Source organism: Triplophysa rosa, linkage group LG13, assembly GCF_024868665.1.
Source record: "Triplophysa rosa linkage group LG13, Trosa_1v2, whole genome shotgun sequence".
Taxonomy (NCBI): Eukaryota; Metazoa; Chordata; class Actinopteri; order Cypriniformes; family Nemacheilidae; genus Triplophysa; species Triplophysa rosa.
Window position 1 is genome coordinate 20,299,214 of NC_079902.1, and position 16,905 is coordinate 20,316,118.

General features: G+C 41.1%; 1 protein-coding gene across 5 annotated transcripts in view; it reads left to right on the forward strand.

The window, feature by feature from the left end:
* Positions 1–16,905, forward strand: part of LOC130563982 (transcription factor COE3) — a 93,320-nt gene that overhangs the window by 4,143 nt on the left and 72,272 nt on the right. For all 5 annotated transcript variants that reach the window (XM_057349828.1, XM_057349830.1, XM_057349832.1 and 2 more), the window contains exons 2-5: positions 7,848–8,004; positions 9,861–9,924; positions 11,483–11,538; positions 14,088–14,161. In XM_057349828.1, coding sequence (XP_057205811.1) covers positions 7,848–8,004; positions 9,861–9,924; positions 11,483–11,538; positions 14,088–14,161 — 351 coding nt within the window. The remainder of the gene's footprint in view (positions 1–7,847; positions 8,005–9,860; positions 9,925–11,482; positions 11,539–14,087; positions 14,162–16,905) is intronic.

The following is a 16,905-nucleotide window of genomic DNA, read 5'->3' on the forward strand; positions in this document are numbered from 1 at the left end:
ACTTGTTCTGTTTCGTCTCTGTTGACGCCTGGACGCTGTAACGTAACAGAGAAACAAGTGTTGGAGAAACAGCTGCCTCATAACATGCTAGCGATTAGCGGCCGGCTGCCGGGCCACCTAGGTAATGACCCCATTAGAAACATACAGGTGACCAGCTAATGATTTCGGCTGTAGGCCACTAACGATTTTAGAAATGACTGTAAGTTTTTTAGAGCAGAGTTGCGAGAGTGTCAGACGGCGAGAGAGGAGGGCAGAAAGGGGTGCTATAATTTGTAGTGTGCGAGGAGGTCTGGCAGGTGCAGTCAGGCTAAAGCTACAGCAAACATCCACAAGCGTAGCACCAATAAAACACACACACATACGACACCAGCTCTCAAAAAGCACTTATGTAGAGCTTACTGAATCCAACTGAGGGAGACATGTGACTAGTTCATTGATCAAGGCGTCCAGCTTAGATCAGTTTACAATGACTAATATTCTCTCTCTCTCCCTCTCTCTCTCTCTCTCTCTCTCTTCTTATTTGCCTTTATATAATAACAGAAAAAGAATGTAACACGATTAAGTCCTAAAAAAGCAATAATTAAATGATTAGAAAGTAGCAAAAACCTGTTTCCTTACGCCTTGTGCACTTGATGCAGTTGTGCAGAAGACACGCTGCTCTATTTTATGTCACATGCTCTATTAGAGTGTCCTAATCGCATGAAACGTTCGCCTGTAATTTAGCCGTCCTGCTCCAGGATATAACGTCTCACCGTGCAATGCTTTACTTGTCTCTGCAATTACAAGCAAATTAGAAATTAGCTGAAAGCATTTAGCACTGGCTGGTTATACACTTTTACGATTGAAGATGCAGTGTATTACATTTCCAGCGTGATGCATGGACAGTGCCATTAGCGGTTTAAATATATTTCTGTTTGTTTATTATCTTTATTGTTACGGTTATTTATATTATGATTAAGCCTTAACGGTTATTGTTTGAAAGCCCCATTGTAATGGAATTCGAAAAGCATTCCTACTTTTAAAACTTTGAATTTTTGCATTCATGCTTGGTATAATTTTCTAAACAATATTATGAGTTATCTTATTATTGTTCTTTGGACTGATTATCCACACAAAGACGTGGAAGCGTTTCATTAAATGAAAATGAAAACCTGTTAAATCTTCAAACCTTAGGGGCGTCACATTCCGCCTGATACACATGTAGAACATTACGTCGCATTAAAGAAGTCTCAGTTCGCAAGCGTACGTACGCCATTTCATCCTTGTTGTGTCACAGCTGTGGAGCTTTCCACGCTGATGTCTCATAGCCAACGACAGCGAGCGATAAACAAACAGGCCTGAATGTGATTAGATGTCTAATCTGCGAGACTCTCCGTCAAGTCTTTCGACTCAGATCTTCTCGCGTCGAGAGGCGCAATCAGTGAACGATGATGGCACATCAGCTCCTCCGACTACACACACATACAGCACTCAACACTGTGGCTTCTGTCCAAGTTCATACTGACTAATAGATCAGAAAGTCAGTCAGTGCAGGATGGATGGCAAACAGAATATTGTCTTGACAGTGGTGGATTGTTTTAGGGTGTTTCGGGGTTTTGTTGAATGTTTGTGGTTGCATTTTAGATTGCATTTAGTTGCATAACTTTGTTAAAAAGCATGAGCTTGTTTAGGAAAGGGATAGTTCACCCCAAAATAAAAATTCTGTCATCATTTGTTCACTCGGATGTCACTCAAAATGTGCATTTGACTCGTTCTTCTGTGGAACAGAAAGCAGATAATTTTAGAAATGTCACAGTGGTTTTTTGTCAATACGATGGAAGTCAATGGGGTCAGTGTTGTTTGGTTACAAATTTTTTTTTTTTAAATATCTTCTTCAGAGTTCTGCAGAAGAAAGAAAGTCATACAGGTTTGAAATTACATGAGTAAATGAATGAATTTTCATGTTTGGATGAACTGTTCCTTTAAGCAGCATTTTAAAGTTTTTACCTTCGGTTCCATCAAATTGCAGTACTTTTTCATCCTTGTATTTACGGCAAGTTCAATCTAATCCAACATGTTTCAAATTGATGACAAACTGTCCAAAAAAATCAAAAATGATTCAAGAATCTAGGAAGAAACAGCAATAATTCAGGCGTTTTTGAATAATTTAGTAATTTAGTGAACACAATCAGACAGGGAAGCACATAAAGATGCTCTTCTATGGAGGCTGCATGTAAATGTGTTAGTGTGCGCCCGCGTGTGTGTGTGAATGTAACAGCGAGCAGACTGTGGCAGTGATGCAGGCAGCTGGTGATGTATGTGCCAGCTTATCGCTGGGAAACGTGACAGACAGGACGTTTGTGTTTGCGTGGCCATAAAAATCACAGAGAAATGACAGGCCTTTCTTTATGCAAAGATCCTCTCCGACACGTTGGCTTTGACTTACGGCCGCACGTTACTGTGCGCCGGTGACAAATGCTTCTATTACTCAATGCACTCTGTCATTCCAAGAAGGTTTTTCATGATTTCGTGTCGTAATATCCAATTAGTGTTAAAGAAACAAAGACGCTGAATATCCATAAACTCAATCAGCACATCTGGCCCGGAGCTCTTACCTCCGATAACAGGCACGTAAAAATGTGTTTTTATACTTTAGGGGGATCTAAACTGGCCCTTTTGACATTTTACAATGTTGGTGGCCAATTAAATCACCGCATACTTGAGTTGTGAAAGACAGGGTTCCAGCACTGACATTGAATCGGGCCCAATGAACAGAGGTAGACCAGGTTACACCACCGCGGGATTTGGGTTTCAAAACAAGCCCGTCGCGACCAGCCATTTCTTACTTCTATCCACTAATCCCTATCTGCTGCCCGTGCAGCAATAGTGCTTTAGTCCTCAACTCATTAAATCTTATTACACGGCTAATAAGAGCTAACCAAACATACCGCTGCCATGCTGACTGCTCACTGCCGCCTCCCAAAAACACAGCACATGCATGCAGGCCTGAGCAAATGTATGCCACCATAATTGTATCTTTCTGCATAAATTACTCGTTTACCCCCACGTAAACACAGAGTATGTGCATATCTTAGTATCCATCTCTCCAAAATATATGGGTGAGTACAGGAAGCAAATTCTTCTCTCTCATTTAGTTCAGTCTGGGGATAGACTAAGGCCCAATCCCAATTCTATTTTCTACCCCTTCGCCTACCCCTCGCCCCTTCCCCTTGCTCCTTGAAACAAAGTGGCAAGGGGAAGGGTTACAAATTTACCGCTAAGAAATGGGACACCACTACTACACTGGCATACGTCGTTGCTAGCTCCTAACGTTACGTCAGAGGACATGCGCCGATGCACCGGGTATATGACATAAAAATATATTTTCTAATATCGTGCAATCAGTGCTGTCCGCTAGCAAACTTTAGCGATTTTTTTGCAAACGTTAAAAGAACATCACCGTAAATACAAACACAAGATTGAATGTAACACATAAAATGAAAAATTGTCATAAAAATCCTTATTAATGGCAAAAATTACTTACATTTGGGTCTGCTTGCTCGAGTGAGCAGCCATGTTGGAAATTTCTCTTAGCCCTTCGTTTGAAGTGAGGTCCTGAAAAATCTTAGTTTGAAGGGCTATCTGGCCCTTACCCCTACCCCTCCAACCAAAAGAGCATTGAGACACCCCTTCACGTGAACGCACCAAACGTAGGGGTAGGGGAAAGTTTAGGTGTAAGGGGTAGAATTGGGATTGGGCCCAATTTAAATGGGAATCCCTTATGTTGCCTAATTCACTGAATGATCCCCCATTCTAGCCCCGTAACTCTTTCCAAGAGACCCGATGGTCAAGAAGTAAGACGGAAAAAGAAACGGTGACATGAAAGAATGTGAAACGGAGGTATTGAGGGACAGAGAGAGATTTATATTTACTTGTTGGATCAGCATGCTGGCTCAGGACCAGGGCAGAGATGATTTTTCCGCGTCACATTTGTATAAACAGAGCGCTGCTGTACGCCTCATTAGTTCGATAGTGAGAGAGAGATTCTGTGGCGCTGTAGTTAAAGACTTCCTCTTGTCACAGTCCATCACAGATGTGATTAATGTCAGAGATGTGGGCCGAGTCTGTGATGCCACCCATATGCCACACACAACCTGTGTCTTTCTAATAGAAACCTTCTGGAAAACTAAGACTAGATCAAAACAACCAGCTGGGATTGACTTTAGTCTCCGCATATTTGGGCTCTGGGAGAGAGTATTAGTATAGTAATGTAGTATCATTTTAATGTAATTTTGCCCTTTTAAATGTTCGAAAATAGAGGGTGTCTTTTAAATAGATCCAAATAAATATTTGGAGGGTTCTGCCACTGTGTATGTATTGTTCAGAATACCTGGGATTTCTGAGAGTCCAAACATACTAATGATAATATTTTCTAGAATTAAAAAAAACATGTTATTTTTATACATAATAAAGTTCATGGGTTTGAATCACAGAGCACACATACTGCTAAATGTATACGATGAATGTACTACAAGTCTCTTTTGGTAACAGCGTCTGCCAAATGTGTAAATGTAATATTTTTAATTTTGAAATTGGGTTTACAATCACTTCACAAAAGATTTAGAAAAATCAATCTGACTCTTAAATGTAAAAAATGTATGTTTTAAGAGTATGTAGGAATTTTATCTCTGCCTGATCAACTGCTAACGTTTCTAAGACCACAAATAATGTCGTAGTCTAAATTATTATATTATGTTGTGTTACGTATATTACGTTACCAATGTACACATTATAAAAGGTAATGCGTTGTTTTTTCATGTCTTTAAATAGGCTTAGTTGCTGTGTTTCCCATTAAATGTAAATATTTTTTATTCAGTGTTTTGCACCTAATGATTTACTGTTATTGAGATGTACATCTGAAGGCATGTCAGTGTACTCGCTCCTCTCTCTCTCCTCACACACACGCACACACACGCACACGCCTCTCTCTTCAATATCTCAGCAGAGCCCAGTGTGTCCTGTGTATTGGCAGTTCCTTCTCCTCTGCATGTTCATTAGCAGATGATTTCAGAGTTAGAGTCTCTGTGCTTAGTATCTATTTCCCTCAAGTGTTCAGACCCTCGAGCTGTGAGGATCTTTGCCTGGGGTTAGTTTTTTCATTTAACATAATTAGACTTTGCTGTATCGCATTAAGCTGGCAGTGTGCAAAGGGGCGCAGACTGGAAACACTGGCTGCCGTTGCATAAAGAGAGAGAGAGAGCTCTTATATTCTGAATAGTCGTCATTATAGAACGCCTTCAGCTTCTGTTCTCAAAGTGGTTTATTGTTAAATCGATTCTATGAGACCGTATTTATTGATTCAAATGACAGATTATTTGAATGGTGGTATTTTCACATCCAGAAATTGTTTTGGCTTGAATGGGTTTTTTCTGTCGAGATGTCAAACAGTGCGCTTGACGGAGTTAGACCGGCGTGCGAATGTATGTCCTTTGCACAGCTCTGCTGTGTACGGTGTGTGTGTGTTTGTCACCTCGATAGCAGTTATTTCAATACGGCCCGCCTCTGACTCATTGCTGGAGTGGATATGGCAGCAATCAACATAATTAAAATAATAACACTAACAAGCTTTCCGAGTCAATCGTTTCCTGTGCGTAAAGATCCGTGCCTTGTGAGAGCATGCGGGAACGCTCTCTCTCTCTCTCTCACCCCATCAGAAACATGACGCCTGGCCTCGTAACTGAGCTGATGGGGTAATGGAGAGGAACTCATGATGCAATATGTGTGTGTTAAAGTGTGATGTGTTTTTTCCCTATTTGTATACGAACGTGTAATTTTGTAGTTCTGTCTTCCTTTGAGAAGGTGATAATTTGTGTTTACATCTGCTTGTGCCTTTGAGGCAATGCAGACACAGATCAGCCTCTAAAGAAAAATAAAAAATGATTTCTTTCATTTCTCTTTTTCTTTTATCTTTCATTAGAAATACATTGAGAGCAAATGGAGACTTTTGCTTAGGTTTCCCGCATACCCGGAAGAAACATTTGAGACAAAAATACTTTTATAAAAAATGAAACATAACTAACTGCAGTTAGATTTTAAGATGCAAAACCACAACCTCCAATCAAAATATTTGTAAATATGTACACATTTTACGGTATTGAAATGTATGTATAATTTTTATCAAAAAATGAAGCATTCAAAAACAGTTCTTTATGAGATCATCTCTATAATGTTATTCTTATTTTTAAAGAACCACTTTTGTGTCGTTTTTTTCTTATCGCATTTCTAGGGCATCCGTCAGGCTTAGCACATGCAGCTCTGACCAGTCGGGCTGCTAAGAATCTTCAATGCAAATCAATTACTACCGATAAAGAAGCTCATATTTCCCATTAACGTTGAAGTCATCCCCCTTTAAAAGTCCTCCTCCCTGAACGCCCCTCCCGTCGCCTCTTCTGTGAAAGCTGTTTTTGCCTTCAGTGTAGTAACCTCAACTTCACGAATGAGATTTCACCAGGCTAGGATACAAATGAAGCATTAAGCCCTGTTAATAGCACTTGGGCGGGGTTAGGTTTTATTAATGTTCTATCGGGGGAATATCTCAAACGAGCGGAGACAGAGAGCAGGCCGCTTTCCAAAACACTGCCTCCCCACCCTGAGCTCACCAGATGAACAAATATTTATGCATGAGCATATTTTTGAGATTCAAATGCATCTCGGCCCATCTCATCAGGGTAATGAGTAAATAGCACATGGGCTTAACAATGAGGGGTCCAATTTAGGAGTGTGAACATAACACGCTCCTTTATTTTGTGATTTTGGGTGTTAAAACTATATAAGGCACTTGCTTTGACTTATGGGTGATTTTTATTATGGGTGAGTATTAATGCAGTTTTTTTATTTTACCCTAAAGGGATAGTTATCGTCTATGACTTTCATTCTTTAGCAGAACACAAAAGAAGATATATTGAAGAACGTCGGTAACCAAACAACATTGCCCCCCATTGACTTCTATTGCATAGACACAAAACCCTATTAAAAATATAGAGCACCTGCAATTTAATCTTCGTTCTCTTAGTTTAGGCCTTCATCTGTCATTTATCCCTCTCTGCGGCCCTCTGGTGATGTAGGAGATGATCGGTCATATATTTATGGCAGGGGAGCAGACCTGACGGTTTGATTGATAAGTGGATGTGTAGGGTTGGCGTTGAGGTGCGAGCCGCTCCCCGGCTCTCCTTCTCTTGGGCTGCACGAGGTTACTCAGCCTCCCTCCCCGTTCGCCACGCGTTTTAATCGATGCTCATGTGCGAGAGGCAGGATGGAGCCTTTCTATTGGCTGAACCCCGGGGAGACCCGGCGGAGTGCCGAGCAGGTTTGACTGACAGGTCAGGGAAAGAGGAACGCAGCGGTTGCCAAGGCGAGCCGTACCCAGTAGCGATTGGCAGCCGCGAAGGCAGACGGTGCCTTCTGGGGTCCCTCAGTCTGCGCCAAATTCCAATTGTCGAGGTGGCAGAGCAGAGAAAGAAAGACAAAAGGGTTCATGGCACACACACAGGGCAGGATCAAACAAGCCAAATATCTCGCTTTGTAACACCTCTTCTTTCCTCTTATCTCGCTTTGTAACCCCTTTCACTTCCTGTGTATTTTTATTTGTATTTAGGGGGTAGTTCTGGCTGCTTTTGATTTATTTTCATAATATTCATATTATTATTGAACATTTTATAATGAATTTTCTGCTGTATCTTCTGCCTTCAGACATACTGTCTACTAACAGTATATACTTTTGCAATGTCATGTAATTTGTGAAAGTTCATTTCAAACTATTTAAAAGTATTTGCAATACATTGAATGAATAATTGTTCTCTCTTTCTCAGCGGTGTGGGTTTGGCACGGGCCCACTATGAAAAGCAGCCTCCCTCGAACCTGCGCAAGTCAAACTTCTTCCACTTTGTGCTGGCCCTGTATGACCGGCAGGGACAGCCCGTGGAGATCGAGAGAACCTCCTACGTGGACTTTGTGGAAAAGGACAAAGTAAGCACTCTGCCGCTAACAGACACAGCCACACATCACCACGGGATTCTGGGAGGCGCTGCGGTGCAGCATATTGAACTTAGAGAACATGCTAAGAAAAAGTCATGTTCTATGGGTTTTGTTTTAGCTTTAGTTCTTTTTAAAGATCTGATAAATAAAAATGCAAAAATAGTTCTGCTGCATTTGTAGAACTTTCTTTATACAGTAAACTTAAAATATGGGAAACACTTCAATTTGACATCATCTTTGAGAAGTTGAATTTCAAGTCCCTATGAAATCAAGTTTTGGGGCTTTTAATATGAGTATGTTATGAATATCTAAAACATTGACAGGAGAGACAAGCATTTAAAACTTAGCATCTCTCGCTTTCAAGAATGCGGATCAACCATTTTTATGACATCTTTCTGCACTTCAACTTCTCATCAGATGTCAGGCTCTGTGTTGATCCAAACTCTGTTTGCTAAAATAGCTTTTGCTATTTTATATACTCAAAATGTCCCACACTTCATTGGAAATGACATCAATGCATTGAGCAAAGCTGCACATTTCAAGGCACTTCAGTTGGTATTTAATGGTTTTGATTAGGATTTGAAAGATATGACTTAATTTTCATATAGATTTCCCTTACCCTTTGAAAAAGCATATTTTACTTTTTCATTTTATCTTTGGTTCTGATGTGTAGTTACAGTGCATATTTGCACTGATTTGCTTGAGTGAACCAGACACACAATCTCACACATCTTGTCTGTGATTTTCAGTAGTAGTTGGACCAAAAGCTACATGTAGGGGGCAGCAACGAGACCAAATTTACACATGATGTGGCCCATTACACTAATACATCTGCATCTTATGATTTCTAGCCATGAGAATTATTGCATACAATTTCCTAAATATTTTATCATTATATATTTAACCATTGTAGCATATTTTTATAACAATTTTTTTCCTGTTTGAATATTTATCAGGATAAACATCTTGGGGTTAAATATTACCCACTCCTGCACACTTTCCCAAATAATTTCTAGTCTTCTCGTACCTGCTCGGCCTGCAGCGTGTGTTCAGAGCATGTCTGAGGGTAGTCCTGCTAGCCCCGCAGTGTGTGTGTCGGGGGGTTGTTCTCAGTAAAAGGTTACAGAGAACAGCTCCGCCCACGGTCATGTGGGACGGGGTCCAGCTGGCACGGTCAGCGCTCTGTCCTTACTGTCCGATCACCTCCACCGTAACCCCCGCCCAGCAGCCCCCCCACACGCTCCTCCACTCCACCCTGGGTCACTGCCAAGACGCTACCGCTAAACTTGGCAGCGAGTAGCAGAGAAGACAGAGAGAGACTGACGACAAGCGTGGGCGCGCCGTGTTCTTGCGTCTTATTGGATTGATGTCGCATCAGAGTAAAATAACTCACCTGAAGGGTGGACGTGATGTTTCAGTTGAACCCCACATGGTCGTAGTCTAGATGTGTGGTAAGGACAGATTTGAGGGTGTTTGACTGTGTACCCGAGCAGGTACCAGGGGATTTTATTGGTGACTTTGAACATGAGTCATAATGCTAAATGATATCTGCGTTAATATGAGTTGATAGGAAAAGATTTCTGGTTTGAACCATACTTGAACCCTTGAGACTGTAGGGGACCAAAAAATCACATTGGTTGAGAAACATTGGTGTGAACATTGAAGAATGTTAGAAACCAAACAACATTGGCCCCCATTGACTTCCATTGCATGGACACAAAACCACTCAAAACCACCTTCTCAAAATATCTTCTTTGTGTCTGATGGGATTAACACTGAATCTGAACATGTGCACGTATTTGTTTCTGTTCTTTCTTACATGTTTCTTCTCTCCTTTTGTTTCTCAGGAATACAATGGTGAGAAAACCAACAACGGCATCCACTACAGGTTACAGCTTCTCTACAGCAACGGTAAGAGCCGCGGTGCTCCTTCAAACCCTTTCCATCCTCCATCAATAACAAAGACATATTGTGAGGCAGAGCGGGGCCAACTGTAAACGATATGTAACCACAATCATGTCTCATCACATCTGGAAGACTATTCAAAAGCCCCATCTGTTTATCCTGAGAGGAGTTCATGCTGTTGAACACATTTGCCACCCTTTCACAGATGACGCTCATTCCACGTTCCTTACACGCACAGACACAGTAAACACTCCCGTTTTAGACTTCAGTTCTTAATTAAACATACAGACGAGCTGCATCAAAAACAGATAATGTAACGCTTGCTGTCGTTTTCTAAATGCAACCCTTGTTATAGTAAAAATGTAGTAATCATGTTTTTTGGCAGATCGACTATCATTAATGTTAATGTAGTTTTAGTATTATGGATAAATGAAGAGATGGTTTCAAAGCAACAACATAAACAAACGTTACTGCGCATGCACGCTTTTGTGGCCCAAACGTAACTTCCGGTACACATCCGCAAAGAATATAGAGTCCTTGCAGATTATTTATGATAACAAGCAAAAGAAATAACAAGCAAATTACATTAGCTAGCAAGTTAAAAGTAAGTCTAGCCAGTACTATTTTGGATACCAGTAGAACCACCATTACTTGGCTAAACTTAAATGCAACAAAATTACGCGACCCATTCAACAAATAGTTTATTTAATCAAATTAATAGACAATAAAATTCAACAAATTGTTAATTTATTACAATTATTATGCAGTAATATATTACTTTTAAATAATATTCATGATTAAATGAAATATAAATAGTTTTATTGTTAGCCACTAGCCAGACCGATCAACTAACACAGACCGGAAGTAACTTAGTGCAATGCGTGTGCGTCTGATGAAACAAATAGATGGCCCTAAAACTACTTTGCTAAACTCCGTATTCGTTTCATACGATGTTGAAGCATAAAATGTTTGTGTATAGCTTTTTAATTAATAAAAGTTAATGTCAAGTGATACTATTGTCACATAGTGCTAAGTGGAGCTATCACAAACGTCTGTAGCAAAAACAAAACCAGAAAACAATGCTACCAGATGAGTGCTGTAGACGTAGGTTCCCTGTTTTCTTGTAGCACAGAGACAATAAGGAATGAGAAAACAAGGCTCTCGCGCTTTAAGGCGGCATGATCATAAATAATAGAAAAACTGAGGCGAGTTTGTTTTTGCTAAGAGGCGTTAGCGGAACAGCTCAGTCAGCATGACACACATAACAGAATGCGCGTAAACGTACTTTAGGGAAAAGAATAATAAAACAAATTAATTTCCGAGACTTTCCGTACGAAACGAGCCTTTTTATGTTGACTTTGGGTTGAATTGGATTTTGCGTGTGGTAGTGGCTTTCTGTTATGTGTTATGTCCTCAAAGAGGGTTTTAATTTAAACACACATTATATTCCGATTGTATTTGTGGTGAAATATGGCACATTAGCTATTTTATGTTGGAAACAAGCTGGATTTTACTATGTGTAGTAAAAGGGATGCATAATGATGTATCTTCTTTACATCTGCAGGTATCAGAACAGAACAGGATCTGTACGTTCGATTAATCGACTCAATGACTAAACAGGTGAGTGTGAATTAGATCAACAGTCGATTATTTTGTCCATTTTGATTTCGTTACACATCTTGCAGGATTGTGTTAGATCTTAATTTCTCCCATTAAAACCTTTTCAAACATGCTTAATTTAGCACCTACGTTGTTAGTTTCATCACATCATGGACCAGACTTCAACCCCCCCAGTGTTTGTATGTTCTATACTTTCCTCAGCCCAGCAGGTCCCACTGTCACCGCATGTCAGCCTGTCTCAGATCAATATGGCAACCAGTTCCTCAACAAAGCATCAACCCCGGAGACCAATCAATAGGTCTTAATGTAGCTGCAGAGCCGACACACTGGAGACAATAATCCTCCCAACAACATAAAAAGGGCTGTAGCTGTGCGCACCCGTAAAATCCTCCCCCCCACTCACATGCGCGGGCTTTACATATGTGCATCAACGGCAAAGCTGCATATATCGATCGAATCAAGATCTGCAAGCGTTCCTTCTCCAGTTAGACAGAAACGGCATATTTTTTTACGTTCATTTATGAAATGGTTTCATGCTAATTTATTCCATGTATGGTGAGAGGACTTAATCAAAGTAACAAGAAAGACCAGAGTATATTTGTTCCTGGAGTTCATGGAAGACTATTCCGTATCGCTGGAGACGTGTTTGGAGATGAGGGATGGGGCCGCTACTTTGGCGCCAGCAATGTGAATCAAGAACGATCATATATAAATATCGACCTGCTTTGAAATCCCCTCCCCCTCTACAAAAAATGGAGGATGGTGATGAAGAGACCTTCATAGGCAGCCGAGAGAGAGATCAATAATGCAGAAGTGGTCGTTATCCTAAAAGTATTGTTCCCGGGGGCATTAGGTCAACCCCGTCTGGCCGACTGACCAGAGTCTAGAAAGATGGAGATTATTTTGAGGTGGACTGTTTTGTGAGATCTGTGTGGGTGTGGTGGGATGGGTGTGTTTCTTGATGTAGAGAAAAATCATTTCCAGTTTTAATTGTTTCTTCTTGACAACAGTGAGATTAGATGAGAAGCAAATTGAGACATTCTCTGATTTTTTTTCCCTTGAGAATCATAAAACGCATCAGTCATATGTCTCTAACTGGATTTGCTTAGACCATAAAATACTTAAGGATCTGAGAATAAGATTCTTAGACTTCAATATGAACGCAAACATTTCTTATCGAATACTTCCAAGACCATATGATCTGGCCTGTGTAATACACATTAATTTCATATTTCTGTAATGAAAACAATGTGTGCAGTCTCTCTTTCTCCTAATTTTGGACAAAGTTCGTTCTTAAATGAAGCATAACCGAGAACTCCGTCTCATGAGCTATGAAAGAAGCCATAAAATATTCCTTTGCGTTCATGAGGATGGGGGCTGGTGGGGTGGTGGTGAGTCCTTTAACTTCCTTGATACGCACCGATCATCCGTCATTCAGGCCTGGCCTGACAGCTAGATGACGGATGCTGGGGAGGAGGCCTCTCATTCGGTGTCTGGCCGGCCATCTGGCTGCTCGGGGTGGATGCTGATGGGGAGAACGGAAAGATTGTTGCTCCACATGAGCCCCAGCAGAGTCTGGATCCCCTTTGGATTGCAGCATACATCCATCCGCTGATGACCAGATTTAGCTTTTAGCATATGTTAAAGTTGTCAGCATGCTCCAAACCAAAAACATGACTAATGGCCAGGTGTCAGCATCCTGAACAATTATCTTGAGCAATCACTGCTCTCAGATCCAGGGCGGGGTCAGAGTTAAAGAGATGGTTCACCTAAAAATGAAAATGCGTTCATCGTTTGGTCTCCCTCGTGTCATTTTAAAACTGTATGACTTTTTTTTCTGCAGAACACAAAAGAAGATATTTTGAAGAACGTTGGTAACCAAACAGCATTGGTCCCCAATGACTTCCATTTTATAGACACAAAACCACAGAGACATTTCTTAAAATATCTTCTTTTGTGTTCCACAGAAGAAAGAGTCATATACAGGTTTTTTACCACACAAGGGTGAATAAATGATGACCAAATTTTAAATTTTCGGGTGAACTATCCCTTTAAAGTCACACTATGTCAGTTCTGAGTTAAAAAGAGAGACCGGGGCTAGTTGTCACACTGGAAAGAAGATGTAGAAAACTCTACAGCTTTGAGTAAAAAGGACAATTACACATATTTATTTTCTCTAGATTTGATTTTATGAAAAGTTAACTGTTAACTGTGTTCTCAGGGCAGGGGTATAAATTTCGTATCGGGGCAGGTTGTCAATTTGTATAGGTTGTCACAAGTGTATTGCAATTTTAATTATGCAGATTTATGCAATCTTTTGCAAATGTATGCAATTTATTAGTTGGCTAAAACAATTGTTGTTAGCTAAAATTGTGTTCATAATTGTTTTATTTTAGATTAACCGCCTTATCTCAAAAGATACATGCATAATGTCAGGTTCCCATTGTGACAACATACCCCACGAATCAAATCAAAAGTTTATCAAAAAAGTATTCTTTTTTTGTATTTGTGACTTACTTTGTCTCCCTCCATTTTGTTTGCTCTTATAGGCAATCCTTTATGAAGGCCAAGACAAAAATCCAGAGATGTGTCGCGTTCTTCTCACCCATGAGATCATGTGCAGGTGAGTCCATTTCACTACACCGTATCTCATTTCTTTATCCAAGAACTTCAGACTTTTATTACAAATACTGCTACCTTATATAATAAAAGCGGACGTTTTGGAATTTAGAATTTTTTTAAAAATATTTTAAAAATATCTCTTAATGCCTTATTAATTCTCATTTCGTTATTTAATGTGAGAAGTGTACTTCGCCTTAGAATACCAGTCATGATTTGCCGTCCCTGTGTGAGAGAGGTTTTAAAAGAATATTAGCATATGGTTTGGGAGTTCAGCTCAAGGGTTGCATAGGTGGGCCTACACATTCTTCCCTCTCCACTGTGAGGTCCTACAGGGCTTTCCTCATTACATTGACCTTAATGCAGTGTAATTATGGCTTCACAGTGGGCCCGCATGGCTGGAGGCCCGAGTAGAAGTGTCTCGTACATGAATTCTTGCCTGACGGTCATTGGAGGGGGGTAAGGACTTAAGGGGAGCAGAGCTGGGGGGCTCGAGGAAGTTAAGGGGGCTCAGATGCTCGTGTCTTAGGGGGCTGACCAGGTGGGGAACCTTGAGTTAATAATGCAGTGAGGGGAAATGATGGTGCACCCAGGGGCTGATGGGAAACGCAAATCTTCCACTGTTGCAATAATAAGTAAAAGAAAAAGAGATTGCTGATTCATTTCGAGTTGGTTATAGACGCTAATGGTCTTTGTTTTACTAACGGATATTTGCCGAGAACAGAAGCAGTCAATTATTATTGGAAGCCTGTCAAGTTATTAAAACGTTGATGGGAATTTCAACACATTACGAATTATTAAGATGGACTTTGCTAATTACATTCATCACTGAAGTAATTCCATCTGGCAGTCACCTGCACTACATAAATCTCACGAATGCTTCGTTGCTTAAGGTGGACATCATCACTTCAAGAAATCTCACCTGTTTTACACCGCCGAGCAGTGCAGGGTGGGTATTTTGTGCTATTTTTTCCCTGAAGGAACCGGGATTTCTCGCAGATGATTTCGATACAGGTTCCATTTCCATAATGATGGCTCAGTTTGAGTTGGTCATTATGTGATTGAGTGTGATTATTAACTGCCTCCCCTGATGAATGGTGTGTTTCCATTCGCTAATGAGAGAGAGATGAGAGATATTTCCCCCGTCTCTTACTCCCAGGTGATAGAACCCTTTATCAAGGCCCTGACGGAGTCTGTTTCACCTGCAACACCCATCAACAGGCCTGAGTGTTGCTGAAAGCCCGGCAGCTGTTCGCCGCAAACTTGACGTTCTCGTCCCAGGCGTGAGGATGGGCGTCCCTTTCAATTTGAATAAATGGCACTTGTCTAAGAGATCGCTTCCTTTGTGTGGCAAATGAGCTCCGCAATCAACTCTGTCAGATTAATTGAGTTAAAATATCGCTGCGTTTGGATCCGAACAAACCTCATTGTCGTAATTATAACTCTAAACTCTGTGTTGGGGAGGAAAAATCGCTTTAAACCTTCAAGGTCCTTATTCGTCACCCCTGGCAATCCGGAGACTCCAAATGAGACATCGCAGCAGTCGGCCGGCACGAGGTGCTCAGTGGGCACCGCCGCTCTGCTGCCAGTCTGGCTGAGGATGCTGCTTTGGAGAGGTCTGCCATCGACTCTCACCCTCCAGCCTGGTGCATATCATTAGTCCTGGCCCGAGTCTCCGTGCGCTTGTTTGGATGATTACAACACTTGGCCTTTGAAAACAAGCCCTCTATTGACATCCATTCTCTCCCATCTATCATGTCTTATCTTACTCCATTCAGAATGTTAGTCTTAAGATCATGTAGGGAAGCTTTGCTGGCTGTTTTTATAAGCCCCGCTCTGTCTGATAAACCCTATACCTTTTCTTGTTTTAAGTGAATGTACTTCAGGAAACCAGAGGTCTGGCTAGTCAAGGTGGAGATAGCCAGCCGAGTAGGCAGCTCTTAAAGCGTATGTTCCTCAATCTACGACTAATCGCTAGAAGTGACCGGTGACGGTACCTCTCATGTGCTCATCGCAGGGGCCGCGTCTGTTTTCGTGGTTCCGGCCCTCGGTCATTAACCAAGCCAGGGCTAGTCTTCACAGACCCTGAAGGGAACTGCATTAAGGCCACATTACGGACTCTCCGCCAAGGTTTGTTTTTGCGATAGGGGGCCCTGCTCTCCCTCTGGACCCGGCTATGCTCCTCGGGTCCAGTTTGTTTATAACACTACTTTCGCAGTTTGAGGAGGTTGTCACCACAGCCTCACCATTGGGTTTCCAATGCTAATTGGTCTCCTGGAACTTTGCTAATGGTTCCAAGTAGCCGGGGGAATAAATTATGGCGGCGTGCGCTATGGCAACAGTCACGCACACAAAGAACAGGAAAAAAACAAGGCACGGTTTATGTTTTTCAGGTTCTTAAAGATCAAGCGGTGTGATAAATGATTCATAAAGTTAGATCATTTTGCATTCAGTGGCTCTAAGTGAGGATTATTTGTCAAATGGCAATCTAATGCATGACAGCATGAAGGAAGTGGGATGAATATATCTGGAGTCTTAGTGGTCGGAAAAAATCCATACGATATGATTTGAAGTTATTGCTTAGCTAATCTTAATCGCGGATAATGATTTTTTTTGTTTCAGCATCTACTCTATCATTTCATCAAACTGTGCAGAGAAAAAGGCAGAAGAAAATGTTTCTGCAACTCTGCTGTGCAACAGCTATACTGTATATGAATCAATGAGCAAATTTCAAATGTTTTTTAATTA